Source organism: Trichechus manatus, unplaced genomic scaffold (genome assembly GCF_000243295.1).
Source record: "Trichechus manatus latirostris isolate Lorelei unplaced genomic scaffold, TriManLat1.0 scaffold00179, whole genome shotgun sequence".
NCBI lineage: Eukaryota > Metazoa > Chordata > Mammalia > Sirenia > Trichechidae > Trichechus > Trichechus manatus.
The window spans coordinates 4,423,406-4,438,787 of record NW_004444115.1 but is presented as its reverse complement, the minus strand read 5'-3'; the positions used below and the strand labels follow the sequence as shown (position 1 = coordinate 4,438,787).

At 38.4% G+C, this 15,382-nt stretch overlaps 1 protein-coding gene across 1 annotated transcript in view; it reads left to right on the top strand.

The window, feature by feature from the left end:
- PLEKHB2 (pleckstrin homology domain containing B2) overlaps positions 1–11,521 on the top strand; it is a 65,277-nt gene extending 53,756 nt beyond the window's left edge. Inside the window, 2 exon segments of the mRNA XM_004387048.2 lie at positions 5,699–5,807; positions 11,385–11,521. Coding sequence (XP_004387105.1) covers positions 5,699–5,807; positions 11,385–11,521 — 246 coding nt within the window.
- The last annotated feature ends 3,861 nt before the right edge of the window (positions 11,522–15,382 follow it).

Genomic DNA, 15,382 nt, shown 5'->3' with positions numbered 1-15,382 from the left:
AAAGAACCAGCTTTTGGACTTGTTAAGTCTTTCAGTTGTTTTTCTATTCTCTATTTTGTTTAATTCTGCTCTAATTCTTATTATTTCCTTCCTTCTGGCGCCTGTGGGCTTCTTTTGCTGCTCTCTTTCTACTTGTTCCAGTTGTAGGGTTAATGTTTCGATTATGGCCCTTTCTTCTTTTTCGATGTGTGCACTTATTGCTATAAAGTGACCTCTGAGCACTGCTCCTGCTGTTTCCCACAAGTTCTGGTAGGATGTGTTTTCATTCTTGTTCGATTCTATGAACTTCTTTATTCCATCCTTAATTTCTTCTATAACCCAATAGTTTTTGACCAAGGTGTTGTTGTGTTTCCATGTGTTTGATTTTTTTTCCTTGCTTTTTGTGTTGTTGATTTCCACTTTATGGCTTTATGATCAGAAAAGATGCTTTGTAATATTTCAATGTTTTGGACTTTGTTAAGGCTTGCTTTATGGCCTAATACATGGCCTGTTCTGGAGAATGTTCCATGTGCGTTGGAAAAGAAAGTATACTTGGCTGCTGTTGGGTGGAGTGTTCGGTATATGTCTATGAGATCAAATTGGTTGATTGTAGCATTTAGCTCTTCTGTGTCTTTGTTGAGCTTCTTTCTGGATGTTCTATCCTTCACCGAAACTGGCATATTGAAGTCTCCTACTACTATTGTGGAGTTGTCTGTCTCTCTTTTTAGTGCTGTTAGAGTTTGTTTTATGTATTTTGGAACCTGTCATTGGGTGCGTAAACATTTATTATAGTTATGTCCTCCTGGTGTATTGACCCTTTAGTCATTATATAGTGCCCTTCCTGATCCTTTGTGGTAGATTTTACTTAAAAGTCTATTTTGTCAGAGATTAATATTGCCACTCCTGCTCTTTTCTGATTGTTGTTTGCTTGATATATTTTTTTCCATCCTTTGAGTGTGTCTCTTGTAGGCAGCATGTAGATGGATCTGGCTTTTTTATCCAATCTGCCCTTCTCTGTCTCTTTATTGGTGCTTTAAGTTTGTTTACATTCAGTGTAATTATTGATAGATATGAGTTTTGTGCTGTCATCCTTATGTCTGTTTTTGTGTGTTGTTCACAGTTTTTTTGTTCCCCTTAATTTTCTGTGCTGAGTCATTTTCTTTATGTATTTTTTTTCATCTTTTTCTTTGTTGTAGATTTTGTGTTTGCTGAGTCTTTATATTTTTCTGCTTTTTTATTTTGATTTGTAGGATTGTTAGAATCCTTTGTGGTTACCTTAATATTTACTCCTATTTTTCTAAGTTTATGCCAGTGTTTTATTTCTTTATATCACCTTGACTTCCCCTCCATATGAAAAATCTATGTCTGCAATTTTTAAGTCCCTCTTTTTTGTTTTAATGTTGTCCTTTTTTACGTATTGATATCTCTGTTTCCCTATTTTCAATGTTTTAGCTTTGATTTATTTTTTGTGACTTCCCAGTCTCTGTTGGTATCTGGTTGCTCTGTCCTGTGTTCTAGTCTTGGGTTGTTATCTGATGTTATTGATTTTCTAACTGGAGGACTCCCTTTAGTATTTCTTGTAGTTTTGGTTTGGTTTTTGCAAATTCCCTAAACTTCTGTTTATCTGGAAATGTCCTAATTTTGCCATCATATTTCCGAGACAGTTTTGCTGGATATATAATTCTTGGCTGGCAGTTTTCTTCCTTCAAGGCTTTATATATGTCATCCCATTGCCTTCTTGCCTGCATGGTTTCTGCTGAGTAGTCCGAGCTTATTCTAATTGACTCTCCTTTGTAGATGACTTTTTTTTTTTTTTTTTATCCTTAGGCACTCTTAAAATTCTCTCTTTATCTTTGGTTTTGGCAAGTTTGATTACAATATGTCTTGGTGACTTTCTTTTGATATCTACCTTACGTGGGGTTCAATGAGCATCTTGGATAGCTATCTTCTCTTCTTTCATGATATCAGGGAAGTTTTCTGTCAACAAATCTTCAACAATTTTCTCTGTATTTTCTGTTATCCCCCCCGTTCTGGTAATCCAATAACTCTTAGGTTATTTTTCTTGATAGTGTTCCACGTAACTGTTAGAGTTCTTTCATTCTTTTTAATTCTTTCATCTGAGTTTTTCTCAAGTAAGTTGGCGTCAAGTGCTTTATTTTCAATGTCGGTAATTCTAACTTCTACTGCCTCAATTCTGCTCCTGTTACTTTCTATTGAGTTGTCTAATTCTGAAATTTTATTGTTAATCTGGATTTCTGACTGCTGTCTCTCTATGGATTCTTGCAGCCTATTAAATTTGTGGTTATGTTCTTGAATAACTTTTTTAAGTTCCGCTACCACTTTGTGTTTCTTTGGAAGTTTCTGCATTTTGATGAATTTCCTTTCTAATTTCTAGAAGAGTTCTGTATATTAATCTTTTGTTATCTGCCTCTGGTAATTCCAAGAAATTCTCTTCCTCCAGAGAATTTATTGAGTCCTTATTTTGGGAGCTTGCTGAAGCCATCATGGACTGCCTCTTTACGTGATTTGATATTGACTGTTGTCTCCGAGCCATCAATAAGTTATTATAATTTTATTTTATATTTGTTTAATGAGTCCTAGCTTCTTGTTTTGTTTTGTTTTGATATGACCAAATAGGCTGCTCGTGTGTGCTAGTTTGATTATTGGCGCCTTTCAAGCTCTAACATCCTGTCACCAGATAGTTAGTTCTGTAACTAAGTATGTGCACACAGGAGTCTGTTAAATTTTCCTAGATGGGTTCAGCTCAGGTGTCCAGGCAGTTGGTCACCGAGTGTGTGGTACAGGCTCTCATCTACAGTCTTAGAGAGGTATGGGTGATTGTTGTAGGCACATGTATCTGGCTGTAGTAGGGGGTCATGCACTGAGCCAGGCAGGGGGCTGATGGCTGCCCCTGAGAGTCTGAAAGGAAAGCATGTCCCTATTCCCTAGGTCGAGTAGGTAGGTGAGTTTTGTGGCCAGAATATGAGCACCCCACTCTGTTGGCTTTAAAGACTCGGGGGTCCCACTTATTCTTGGACCCCTATAGCAGGTGACTAGGTGGTGTAGGTGTAGCTACCAGTCCTCAAGCCCCTGGTGAGGATTCGTAAATGTGCCTGCTCAAAGGGCAGGGCTGTGTGGAGGGTCACAAGTCTGCCACTTCATAGCTGAAACAGTTGAAGTTAGACTTCAGGTGTTTACCTGTTGTACTGTGTTAGTGAGGGCTTATGCTGATGAGATGAGTCCACACAAGTCTATACAGGGGTGGAAGGCACTCAAAGTCTGTGGACCCCTTATGCCTGTGCCTAGCAAAGGAGCTGTGCTGACCCTGAGTTCCTGGCTTAGGGGAGCCAGTAGCTTATTTGTTCCCTCTCCAAGGCCAGGAGAATGGGTCAGGGTGCCTTTTGGTATCTACTTCTGGCCCAGGGAACTCAGAGACTTCAGAAGTCCAGACAGGTGCAGAGCAGGGAGGGAGGAGGTAAAAGGGAGAGAGGTTTTTCCTGAATGGGCTTTTTTAAAAATCCCCACGAAAGGCCGCACACATGTACTTATCTTTAGCCACTTGGGAGCTCCTTTTCACTGGTTTGGAGTGTCCATCAGAATCTCTGCTGGCAGGTCTCTCTCAATGTGGAAACTTCCTCCTGAGCGTGCGCACAGAGCTGTTTGCTTGCTTCACTGTGTACCTTGGAGCCAGTTGGGGCTGAAGAGCTGTGGCTCTAGCCACCAGTCTGACCCTTCTCGCTTCTTCAGAACTGTCTCCCTCTCCCACCACCACTCTGTCCGATTCCTCAACTTTGCCTTATTCAGGGGCTCCTAGATATTCATATACAATCAAATCACTTGTTTTTCCAGGTCTTTGTTGTAAGAGAGTTATAGAAAGCCATCTGACTACTCCGCCATCTTGGCCCCACCTCAGTCCTGTATAGGCACCTTTTAAATCATTGAAAAGTCTTTGAGCTTTTTCTTGCACTAAATTAAGGCTAAATAGGAACTGTATGCACCTGTTCCAACTTAGCTACAAATTTGCCTTAAAGACACACTTAGGAACAATTATGCTGGTAAGCCCGGGACTGCCTGTAATGTGTTTTGTCCTTTTTTTTTTTTTTTTTTTTTTTTTTGACAGTTTTGCCAGGGATTTGTCAATTTTATTGATCTTTTCAAAGAATCATGTTTTTGTTTCATTCAGTTTTTTTTTTGTTTTTTTTTTTTTTTGCTGTTTTCTGTTATTCGGTTTCATTTAATTTCTGGTCTTCTTTCCTTCTGCTTGCTTTGAGTTTAATTTGCTCATTTTCTAGTTTTTTGAGGTTGGAGCTTAGTTTATTGATTTGAGAATTTTCCTCCTTTTTAATATAAGCATTTGGTGGTATAATATTCCATCTCGTTACTACTTTAACTGCATCCCACAAATTTTGACATATTGGATTTTATTTTCACTTATTTCTGTGTTTTTTTTTTTTTTTAATTTCCTTTGAGAGTTACTCTTCTGTCCCATGGATTATTAAAAGGAAGTTGTTAAGTTTCTAGATGTTAGAAGATTTTCCTGTTATCTTTTTGTTATTGATTTCTAGTTTTGATTCCATTGTGGTCACAGAACATACTCTACAAGATTTCAGTCCTTTTCAATTTGTTGAAGTTTGTTTCATGGCCTGTCATATTGTATATATTGGAATATGTTTTGTGGATGCTTGAAAGAATTTTTATTCTGCTTTTGTTGACTGGAGTGTTCTTCAAATGTCAATTAGATCATGTTAGTTGATTCTGTTGTTGAGTTCTTCTATAGGGTTGCTGATATTTTGTCTAGTTGTTGAGGTAAGTGTGTTGACATCTCCTATATAATTATAGATTTATCTGTTATTTCTCTTTTCAGTTTTATTAGTTTTTGCTTTACCTATTTTGCAACTCTGTCACTTGGTTCATGCACATTATGTCTTCTTAGAGGATTGACCGTTTTATCATTATGTAATGTTTCTGTCTCTGGTAATTTTCTTTGTTCTGAAGTCTACTGTATCTGATAGCCCTGCTTAGTGTTTATTAATGTTTGCATGATATATCTATTTTCATCCTTTTTTTTTTCAACCTACATATATCATTGAATTTTAAGTGAGTTTCTTGTGGAGATTTTGTTGGATCATGTTTTTGTCCTTCCATTCTACCAATCTCTTTCTTGTAATTGTATATTTAGATCATTTACATTTAATGTAATTTTTCATGTGTTAAACTTAAGTCTGCCATTTTATTTTTTGTTTTCTTTTTGTTCTGTTTTCCATCTGTGTTCTTTTACTTGCCCTTCTGTGAGAACATATTTTAGAATTCCATTTTGATCTATCTATAGTGTTTTTGAGTCTATTTCTTTGTATTATTTTTTAGTGTTTACTCTAGTTATTACCCACCACGTGTCTGTCAGTTTATCAGACTGTGGTGGCTTGTGTGTTGCTCTGATACTGGAAGTTTTGCCACTGGTACTTTTGTTGTACCTTTTTACCATTTTCATTTCACAGCCTGAAAGTAGGAAAGTAGACTTCAATTATGAGGTTTCTTTTTAAAACTTAAGACAAACACAATAAAGAATAAAAACAAACAAAAGAAAGCATAACTGCACTGTCTCATGTTCTTTATTTTTTTATTGACTATTAAATTTTATTGACTGAAACTTGGAGAGCGAGTATTAATACATTACCAGAGATTTCAAAGTTGTATTTCTTATGGTCATATTTCTTTTTAGCAGACATATGGGTTTGGACCTTATAATGGTGCATACCCACCAGGAACTCACATTGTCTACACTGCTACCAGGCAGGCTTATGCTGTACCCTTCCTGTATCCATATGCAGGTAACTCAGGCCAACATTTTCTACTCCTTCGTTTGTATTCATTTAGTGTGTGGACTAGTGGGGCCTTTAAGAATTTGTATTTTTTGAGTAAGCATAAGTGAGTTAAGTTTTCTGGTTATAGACCACAAGTCATTCTGCTATTATGTTTTGTTTTTTTTCTTTTCTTAGTAAGCATCTTATATTTTCACATTGCTTTACAAAGCTAGAATAGGCTTGATTTTTTTAAAATTTCAACATTGTATACAGATTAGTTCCCAAGAAGCCAATTTGTGCTTACTGAGATTCACTTGTATTAAGAAGTAACCAAAAAAAAAAGCCCATTTTAAGGGAAAAGAGGTAGCCTTTCTTCTGTTTTTTTTTTTTTTTTTTTTTCCTTTTGGTAACATCCTTCAAAAGTTTTCACTATAGAGGTAATGGTCTTAATTCACAAGCGAGTAGAGTCCTGCCTGAAAGTGGCTTATATTTATTCCAGTATTTTAATGCACACTTTTTTCCATTCTTCATCTCCCATGAAACAAATTATAGGTGTGAGTAACAGGGACCGTGTAACTTGCCTTCCTGGGCAAGGGAGGGTCTGCATGGTGAAGGTGTGGGAGAATGCTGGTCTTAGGGCATGAGCTGGCAGCTAGGGCTAGGAGATCTGGAGCCACGTGACTCCTGGATTGAAGAGCAAGGCCATACAATAGAACAAACTGGTGAATAGACTGGAACCAGGACAGTTCTGGAGGGTAGAAGAAACCCAAAGCCTGTGGAGAGATTGGGGATTTGAGGAGTACCTGGAAGAAGAGGTGCTGTCCTGGAGCTGTGAGCAAAACTAGTGCAGTGCCTTAACACAGAAGCTGTGGAAGAAGAATCTGCTACCAGAAAGATGGGATCATTGCTGATACTACTGCCACAGAGAAACCAGGGAGGCTGCCATAGGGACTTTGGATTTGGCTATCCCCAAAGTCACACTGTTAGATGGCTGTCTTTGTAGTTACTGGTGTCTGTTTTGGCTGGTTTGTCTGTAATCTCATAAAGATTGCTTGTTGTTATGCTCTAAAAGTTTTGATAAATTTATTAGGCCTAAAGTGGAATCAAATTTGCTTTAGTTTACATTTCTATGATTACTGACAACGATAAGCATTTTTGTATAATTGTTTGCTAGTTATAGTTCCCCTTGTATGAATCATTTTCCTTTGCCCACTTATTTTTTCGGCCTTGATTTTGGTGGTGGATTTTAAGCCCTTGCCTTACCAAATCGTGAGAATCAGCTTCTTAAATTCAGCCCCTAGTCTATTGAATTGTGGTGTGGGAGTCACAGCAGTTTCTTATTGCATAGAAGTATTGCAGAAGTAGTTGTAAAGGGAGTTTCTGTAAATCAAATCCCATTCTTGCCCACGACTTTCCTCATAAAAAAAGAGATAGCACTGTCATGGGAAACACCTTGGATACTTGCTGTACAAGTGGCTGAGTCGTTGGTTGTCCTAGTCCGTGTTGTGATTGATCAGTAGATGTACTTACTGCAGAAGAGGCTGAGTTGGTGTTTATCCTGGTCAGTGTTGTGACTGAACAGCAGGTGTACTAACTACAGAAGAGGCTGAGTCAGTGGTTGTCTTGGTCAGTGTTATGACTGACCAGCAAATATACTGACTGCAGAAAGGGCCAACTTGGTGGTTGTCCTGGTCAGTGTCGTGACTGAACAGCAGGTGTACTAACTACAGAAGGAGCTGAGTCAGTGATTGTCCAGCTTTAGTGTGATGACCAGACAGCAGATAATGCTTCAGTGGGGAGGGCCAAGTCGGTTAGTGGTTGTCCCACAGCAGCATTCTGTTGACAGCCAGGTTGCTACTTTCCCTAAGATTCCTAAGATACCGTACCATAGTGCTTTGCCAACTTCATAATGTCTTCCATTTCTGTGTCTTTGTTTTACTGCCTATTGCTGTCCATAGAGATCCTCCTCATCATGCGTGGAGCTGGTGCTAAAAGCCTTCTTTTTAGTATGATTGTGACCAGTGGTTGGTCAGCCAATTTAAAAAGTATAAAGAGAGTTGTGGTTGTTGTTAGTTGCTGTCAAGTTGGCTGTGACTCATAGCTACCTTATGCATAACAGAACAAAATGTCTCTTGGTCCTGTGCCATCTTTGTGATCGTTGGTATGTTTGAGTTCATTGTTGTGGCTATTGTGTCAATTCATCCTAAGTATTCTGTTTTAATGTGTACATGTAAACAGACATTGATTCAGCTGTCTTTTGCTGTGGGATTGAGGTCTTTGCCTTGAGTTGGATCCTTTGTTTGGAGTCGTTTATGTCTGTCTCATAGAGGCCATACTTATGACACATCATTGCATTGCAGTTTCCAGGGCTGGTTTCCTAAATGTAGAGTGAGAATTTAATGACACTTGTGAAGCAGTTCATAAGCAGATGACTAGATTTTGTCTAGATCCTCCCATCCCCATCTTTTACATTTTCTAAATTCCCTAGTTTGATAAACCTGCTGCCACTGAGTTGATTCCAACTCCTAGTGACCCTATAGGACAGAGTAGAATGGCCCCTTAGAGTTTCCAAGGCTGCACATTTTTCTTAATTTTTTTTATTGTACTTTAGATGAAGGTTTACAGAACAAATAGTTTCTCATTAAACAGTCAGTACATATGTTGTTTTATGACATTGGTTAACAACCCCATGACATGTCAACCCTCTCCCTTCTCGACTTTGGAGGAACTTTTTTTTTTTTGGTGAAAATATACATAGCTAAAGATATACCATTTCAAAAATTTCTACATGTACAATTCATTGACATCAATTACATTCTTCCAGTTGTGCTGCCATTCTCACTGTCCTTTTCCAAATTATTCCATCACCATTATCTTCAACTCACTGTCTTCTAGGTTTCCCACCAAACCTTTGAGTTGCTGTTGTCAATTTGATCTCACATAGATAATTATTTTTTTTTTTTTGTACTTTAGATGAAGGTTTACAGAATAGTGTCTCATTAAACAGTACACGTATTGCCCTATGACAATGGTTAACAACCCCATGACATGTCAACACTGTCCCTTCTCAACCTTGGGTTCCCTATCACCAGCTTCCCTGTCCCCTCTTGTCTTATAGTCCTTGTCCCTGGACTGTTGTGCCTCATTAGTCCCATTTTGTTTTATGGGGCTGTCCAATCCCTGGCTGAATGGTGAACCTTGGGAGTGACTTCATCAAATGCTAAAAGGGTGTCCGGGGGCCATACTCTTGGAGTTCCTCCAGTCTCTGTCAGGCCAGTAAATCTGGTCTTTTTTTTTGTGTTAGAATTTTGTTCTACATCCTTCTGCAGCTCTGTCCTGGACCCTCTGTTGTGATCCCTGTCAGAGCAGTCAGTGGTGGTACCCGGGCACCATCTAGCTTTACTGGACTCAGTCTGGTGGAGGCCTTGGTAGCTGTGGTCCATTAGTCCTTTGGACTAATCTTTCCCTTGTATCTTGTTTTCTTCATCCTCCCTTTCTCCTGAAGGGGTGAGGCCAGTGGAGTATCTTAGATGGCTGCTCACAGGCTTTTAAGACCCCAGACGCTACCCACCAAGGTAAAATGTAGAACACTGTCTTCATAAATTGTGTTATGCTAATTGAGTTAGATGTTCCCCTAGACCATGGTCCCCACAGCCAAGGCTGCACATTTTTACAGAAGCAGAATGCCACATCTTTCTCTTGCAGAGTGGCTGGTGGAAGCGCTGACCTTTCAGTTCGCAGCTGAGGGCTTTAACCACTGTGCCACCAGGGCTCCTCAACCTGGTTTGATAGTGATTAGTAAAAGTGACCTGCCTTTATTTAGTCTTGCCCAGAGTATCTAACCTAATTGTCATAGAAACAATATCTGCCTTTTTTGCATTCATATTTTGACCATTTATGTAACAGTTAAATTAGTTAATTATACTAAGTACAACATGGAAGCCTCCACAGCTGACTTCGGCTCACTGACTTAGCTCAATGGTAGGAGCAGAGGTGAGCAGGAGCTGCAGGAGAGTGGTCTCCTGGTCAAGTGGAGAGGGGATCCCTCAGGGTGACTTCTAGAGGTAATACAGAGTTCAAGTGTTCTACGGGATCTTAATTAGGTCAGCCTACAAGTTCTACTGTATTATATTTTGCTAGTTGGAGTTGCCTAACTGAAAACTTTTTAATTTCAAGACTGTGAAAGTGAATGCCACAATTTGCCGGTTTTGAAATATAAGGATTGCATTAAAAAATCATTTGCCTCTAATGCTTATACCTGTACTTGATTAGCCCTTAGATTTATAATGGTCTCATACTTCTACTCTGTGGCTATGATTCCCACTCCCCCCACCCCCCATCATCTTTCATCTTATTTGAGGCATTAGTGGTTATGAATAGACTGTATCCAGAGTCCTGGGTTTGAATGCCCATATTGTCCTTAACCAGCTATATGACCTGGGGCATGTTACCTCACCTCTCTGTGCCTCAGTATGCCCATATGTAAAATGGGGATATGTACTCACCTCATAGGGTTATTGTGAAGTGAGTCAATACATGTAAATTCATATAATGCTGTAAATACTCAGATTGGTAGAAAGCACTTACGAATGTGTTATTACTGTTGGTGTCACTTCTATTCTTCACCTACACATACACGTTACTATTGGATGAGTTTCTAGCTCTCCTAGGGTTGAACTGATAAAGGAATAGGGGATCAAAGAAGAGTAGGGGATCAAAGAAGAAAGTTAACACTATTAGTATATAAGCAATTTGAAATCTAGTTAGCTATTAGTCAGTATAGCTCAGAAGTATAGATGAGAACAAACTTAATAAATTTCCAGCTTTTATTTACTTAATATTTCCTTCTTGATAGGTATGAACTTTAAGCATAAACTTTAACATGCAAATTAAATATTAAATTATTTTGAAATATGCTTTTTTAGAAGTTTTATCCTTTAACATAGTCATTCTCTCTCCATAAAGACATGTAGTGATTGAAAATGAAGAACAAGTTATATGAGCAGATTTTTAGCTTAATTAAAAAATTGATTTGAATAAATACTAAGACATTAATTAGTTTTTTAGAAGAGTTTTTAATTTTTAGACCTTTGATGGGAATTCTTGACTTTTCCGTTGTCTGCAGGCTGTGTGTCTCCCATGCTCTTCCTGTCTCTCTGTCCATTCTAAAAAGCTAGGTGTGGAGGGCTGAAGTGGAAATTGGAGGCTGGAGTTTTTGCAGCTTCATTAGGATTCTGCTCTTCCTGATATTAAGGATTTTGGACCTTGGAGAGCTGAGAATCTCGATTTTCTCATAGTGTGGTCTTAGAAATAGAGGTGTTCTCCTTATGAGGCCATGTACTGAGACCTTAGCCTGTGACAGAGGAGAGCTGGGGAGTACCCACTGCAGTCATCCTGCCACCTCTTCAGAGGTAGATAGGTATCAGCTGAGCAAAGCTATAGGAAAAAGGACGTAAATGCAATGGAGAAATGACTTAGATTACTCTCAGAAAGGAAACAAGATATTCAGACATCTTAGTGTTCGTAGTCGAGTGAATCTTTTTGAGCAAATGTTGGACTTCACAAACTGCTTCTTTGAAATCTGTTGTTTTCCTTCTTTTTTAGGACTTCGTGGTCTGCAATTGGCCAACCAAGTCATCATCAGTGGGTGCTACAGAGCCAATGACAGTGACGTAGCCCTGGGCATGCTGGCTGGAGCAGCCACGGGCATGGCCTCAGGGTCTCTGTTCTGGGTGCTCTAGAGACCTTGAGATCTTTACGTGCATAGCTTCTGATACCCTGTGTGCAATACTATAGTTTGCAGGTCATTTCTGTTTGTGATAAATATTTTTAATAGTAGTTTTAATAGCTGCTTTGAAAATAGTGATATCATAATTATAACTAATCCATATAAGTACCACAGAAAAGGGTTTGAAATATGCTGTTTAGTTAAAACATAGACTCATTGGGGCACTTGCTCATTCCAGGAGTTTCCTTATAGAACTCTTAGATTGGAATACCTTACTTGAGCTTACCTGTTTTGAAAGACATTTCTTTTTAGAGTTAAGTGTAGTGCTTAAGGCATAATTCATTTTAATGTTATGCTAATAATATGGCAATGTGTGACTAAGTGAATGATGTGGCATGAAAAACTGCAGCTTCTTTCAGTTTAACTTCAAATTTTCAAACCTCAGACCCCAACTTACTGCATGGTACTTTAGGAGCTGTAGGCTGGTAAGCAAGCTACCAGTGGTTTCCAGGTAGCTCCCTAAGGCAGTGGTGTGATATCCTCGTGACTACCCCCTGAGATCGACAGGCCTCCAACAAGGTTGACTGCTTCGGGATGACTGGGCTCTGATTTGAAGACATGTTATTGGGGGAACCCCCTCTTTTTTTAAGTGATGCTTTAGAAATCTGGTTCACCTCACTTTATTCTTACTTTTTGTTTGTTTGTTTTTGGTAGTGATCATTGGAAAACATTTCAAATTAAGAATTGATTTGAACCTCATAGTTTTAGGGCTCTATCATTTAAAACTTGAAGAACGCTAAATAGCCATTAGTTGTGGGGAGGTAAATTTGCTGCATTCAGAGACATTACATGTTTTTAGTGCCTGTTCTGGGGTGTTTTTATTGCTACCTAAGCCTACTTATAGCTTATTTTTTTACTTGTTGAGAGAATAATGTTAAAAGAATGATGAGGAAGATGGAATGAGAGCCATAGTTACAGTATTACTGTTTCAGGCCTTTCTGAGGGATTGTACTAAGCAGAGGATGCTATTTTCAGCCCTTCTGAAGATGCTGAAAGAGTGGATTCCCTGTCCTGTGTAAGTGTGTGAAAACGTGGCTGTTCATAGAGTGTTTGGGGCCCTGGGGAGAGCTTGTGCACTTGCCTGGGGAGCCCCTAGGGGTCATGCTCAGCACCTCCTTTTATATATGGGAAATGCAGTCTAGAGACATGAGTGACCTACTCAAGATCTCTTTCAACCTGACCAGGACACTAAGCTTCAGACACTTTGCCAGCATTGTTTTTATTCCTGACTCAAATGCGATAGAGAAGCTTAAAACATTTAATTTTGAGCCCTAACAAACTCTGTGTGATGCTCTGGAGAACCCACATCCTATTTGTTATTTCTTAATTTTTGTGACTTTCTAAAGCTTCCTAATTATTCCAGTGTCTTGTCCTGCATACTTTAAAACATGTAGTTTTACATTTTAGCACAGTGAACTTTCCTGCCGCAGCCTCCATATGGTCCTATTTTCCATAAAATATACTCCAGGTAAGCATGGATTCTGTTTTTATTTTGCCTGGCCAGTTAAATATTATGCTTTTTTGTTCATGCTGGTCAAACAGCTCCATGTCTGAGGCAGACTTAAATAGAACTCCATGTGAAACCAGATGCCAAGTGAACTTACTGGTGACCACAGGTCTGTTTTCCTAGACAATTCTTGTGGACTTGTTGACCCTGGAGAGTCTATTTCCAGCTGAAAAGAAATATATTTAACTGTCATTTCTTTGGATATTTGATGTTGTAGAAAATTGCCAGATCTGATAAGTGGAAATGCTGGTTATGGTTGCTTTTAGGATTTTAGATACTATGCAGTTAAGAATGGCTTTGTTCAGACAGTAAGCATTATTAAGTTATATGCTTACAAAATGCTAAAAATAGTTTTTAGTGTTACAGTGAAGTGTTAATTTTGAATTTGGAGTTACTGGTGGGAGTTGCTGTGAATCACAGAATGCAGAGTTACACCACTGAGATTATCTACTGAAGCAAACAGGCCCCCTGAGTTCCCCTGGCTGCCTTCTTGACTGAAGAGGGAAGCTGTGGATTGAAGCTTTGTAACATGGGTGTGCCCCCCGCCCCAATCATTGTTGCAAGTAGGCCAGTCCCATTAGACAGCCACAGTTGAGCCTGGAAATTCACTGTCACTAGTGATTTGATCCTAGTATGAAATGCATACTTGTTACAATATATAGGTTCAGATATTTTTATTTTCCTGGCCAATCTTTTGATAACGTCAGTTTCTAATGACTTCCTTAGTTTACGTTGCTTCACTTGGGTAATCCCAAGTCAAGAAATGAGTGAGTTGGAAGGAACTTCTTGCTCAGGTTTGAGCAAGCATTTTACTTCCATGTATATTTTTAAATAATCTGTGCCTGGAAGAAGTTGGCCATTGATAGTTTACACTTCCTGAGCTTTTTTTTTTTTTTTTAAGCTCTGTTCTTTTAATTCCTTGCATTAACTTCCTTCAGGATCTTGAGTGTTAAAGGAAAGGGAAGAGACCTATGGCTATGTCTTAGATCATCATTCATGAAACAGGCTAGATCTTTCTATCTTAGGCTGTCCAGGGCTCAAGACAGCCATCTGGATCATAAACACAGATTCCTATAAAATGACCCAAGTTTATTTTTTATATCGGTTTTGATTCTGTTACTTTTTCTTTTTCCTTCCCTAGTTTATGTAAACACAGGCATGGAATGCCATTCCATTTTTATCCCAGAGATTTTTTGGTTTTGTTTTGTGATTGCTTGTCTATCTCTAGTATTCTTTTGTGTCCACAGAACCTATTTTTTCCTCTATATGCAAATTTTACATTTATAAGTGACAATGTTAATATATTAAATAATTGTTAACCTTAAGGCATGATTCACTGTGACTTCTGCTGTCTTTTGTAGTAAAACACCACCAGCTTTTTCTACTGTGTTATAGCCAGGAAGAATATCATTTATTGAGGACCTATTAAGTGCTAGGGGATGTATTATCACATCAGAAAAAAGAAAAAATCACTCATTAAATTCTTAAGATGGCTTTATAAAAAGTCAGCATTATCATCCGAAGTTATACTTCGTGAAACTGAGGCTCAGAAGTTAAATGATTTTCTCAAGAGCACACAGGTGGTTAGTTAAACTTGGGTTTATATCTGATATAAAAAAAAATCGGTTTTTCCTATGCCATGTGTATAGAATAGTTATGATTTCCATAAGAACGTATGGGTCACATGTGGTAGTCAGACTTTTATGATTACTATGAGGAAACTGACAGTATTTTCCTTGACCAGTTCAACTTGGCAGTTTGGGTCCAATAACTTATCCAATATCTTTGGGAATGTGAATCTGTATTTTGTTTTTGTCTTTGTTTGACAATTTTTTTCAAGCTTTATGTTTTTGGGAGAAACTTCTTATCTTGTTTGATTGTGGTGAAAAAACTTAACATGCAAATTACCATATTAACCATTTTTAAGTGTACAGTTCAGTGACATGAAGTACATTCACAATATTGTGTAACTGTCACCACCTATTAAAATTTTTTCATCATCCCAAACAGAAACTCTATTAATTAAGTAATAACTCCCCATTCCTGCTTTCTCCCAGCCCCTGGCAACCTCTAATCTACTTTCTGTCTCTATGAATTTGCCTGTTCTAAATAACTCATCCACTACCCTTCTGTCAGTTTGTCATCCTGAGGTGGGTTGCATGTTGTTGTGATGCCGGAAGCTATGCAACTGGTATTTCAAGTACCAGTAGGGTCACCCATGATGGACAGGTTTTTTTCAACAGAGCTTCCAAACTAAGACTAAGAAGAAAGACCTGGTGGTATACATCTGAAAATTAGCCAATGAAA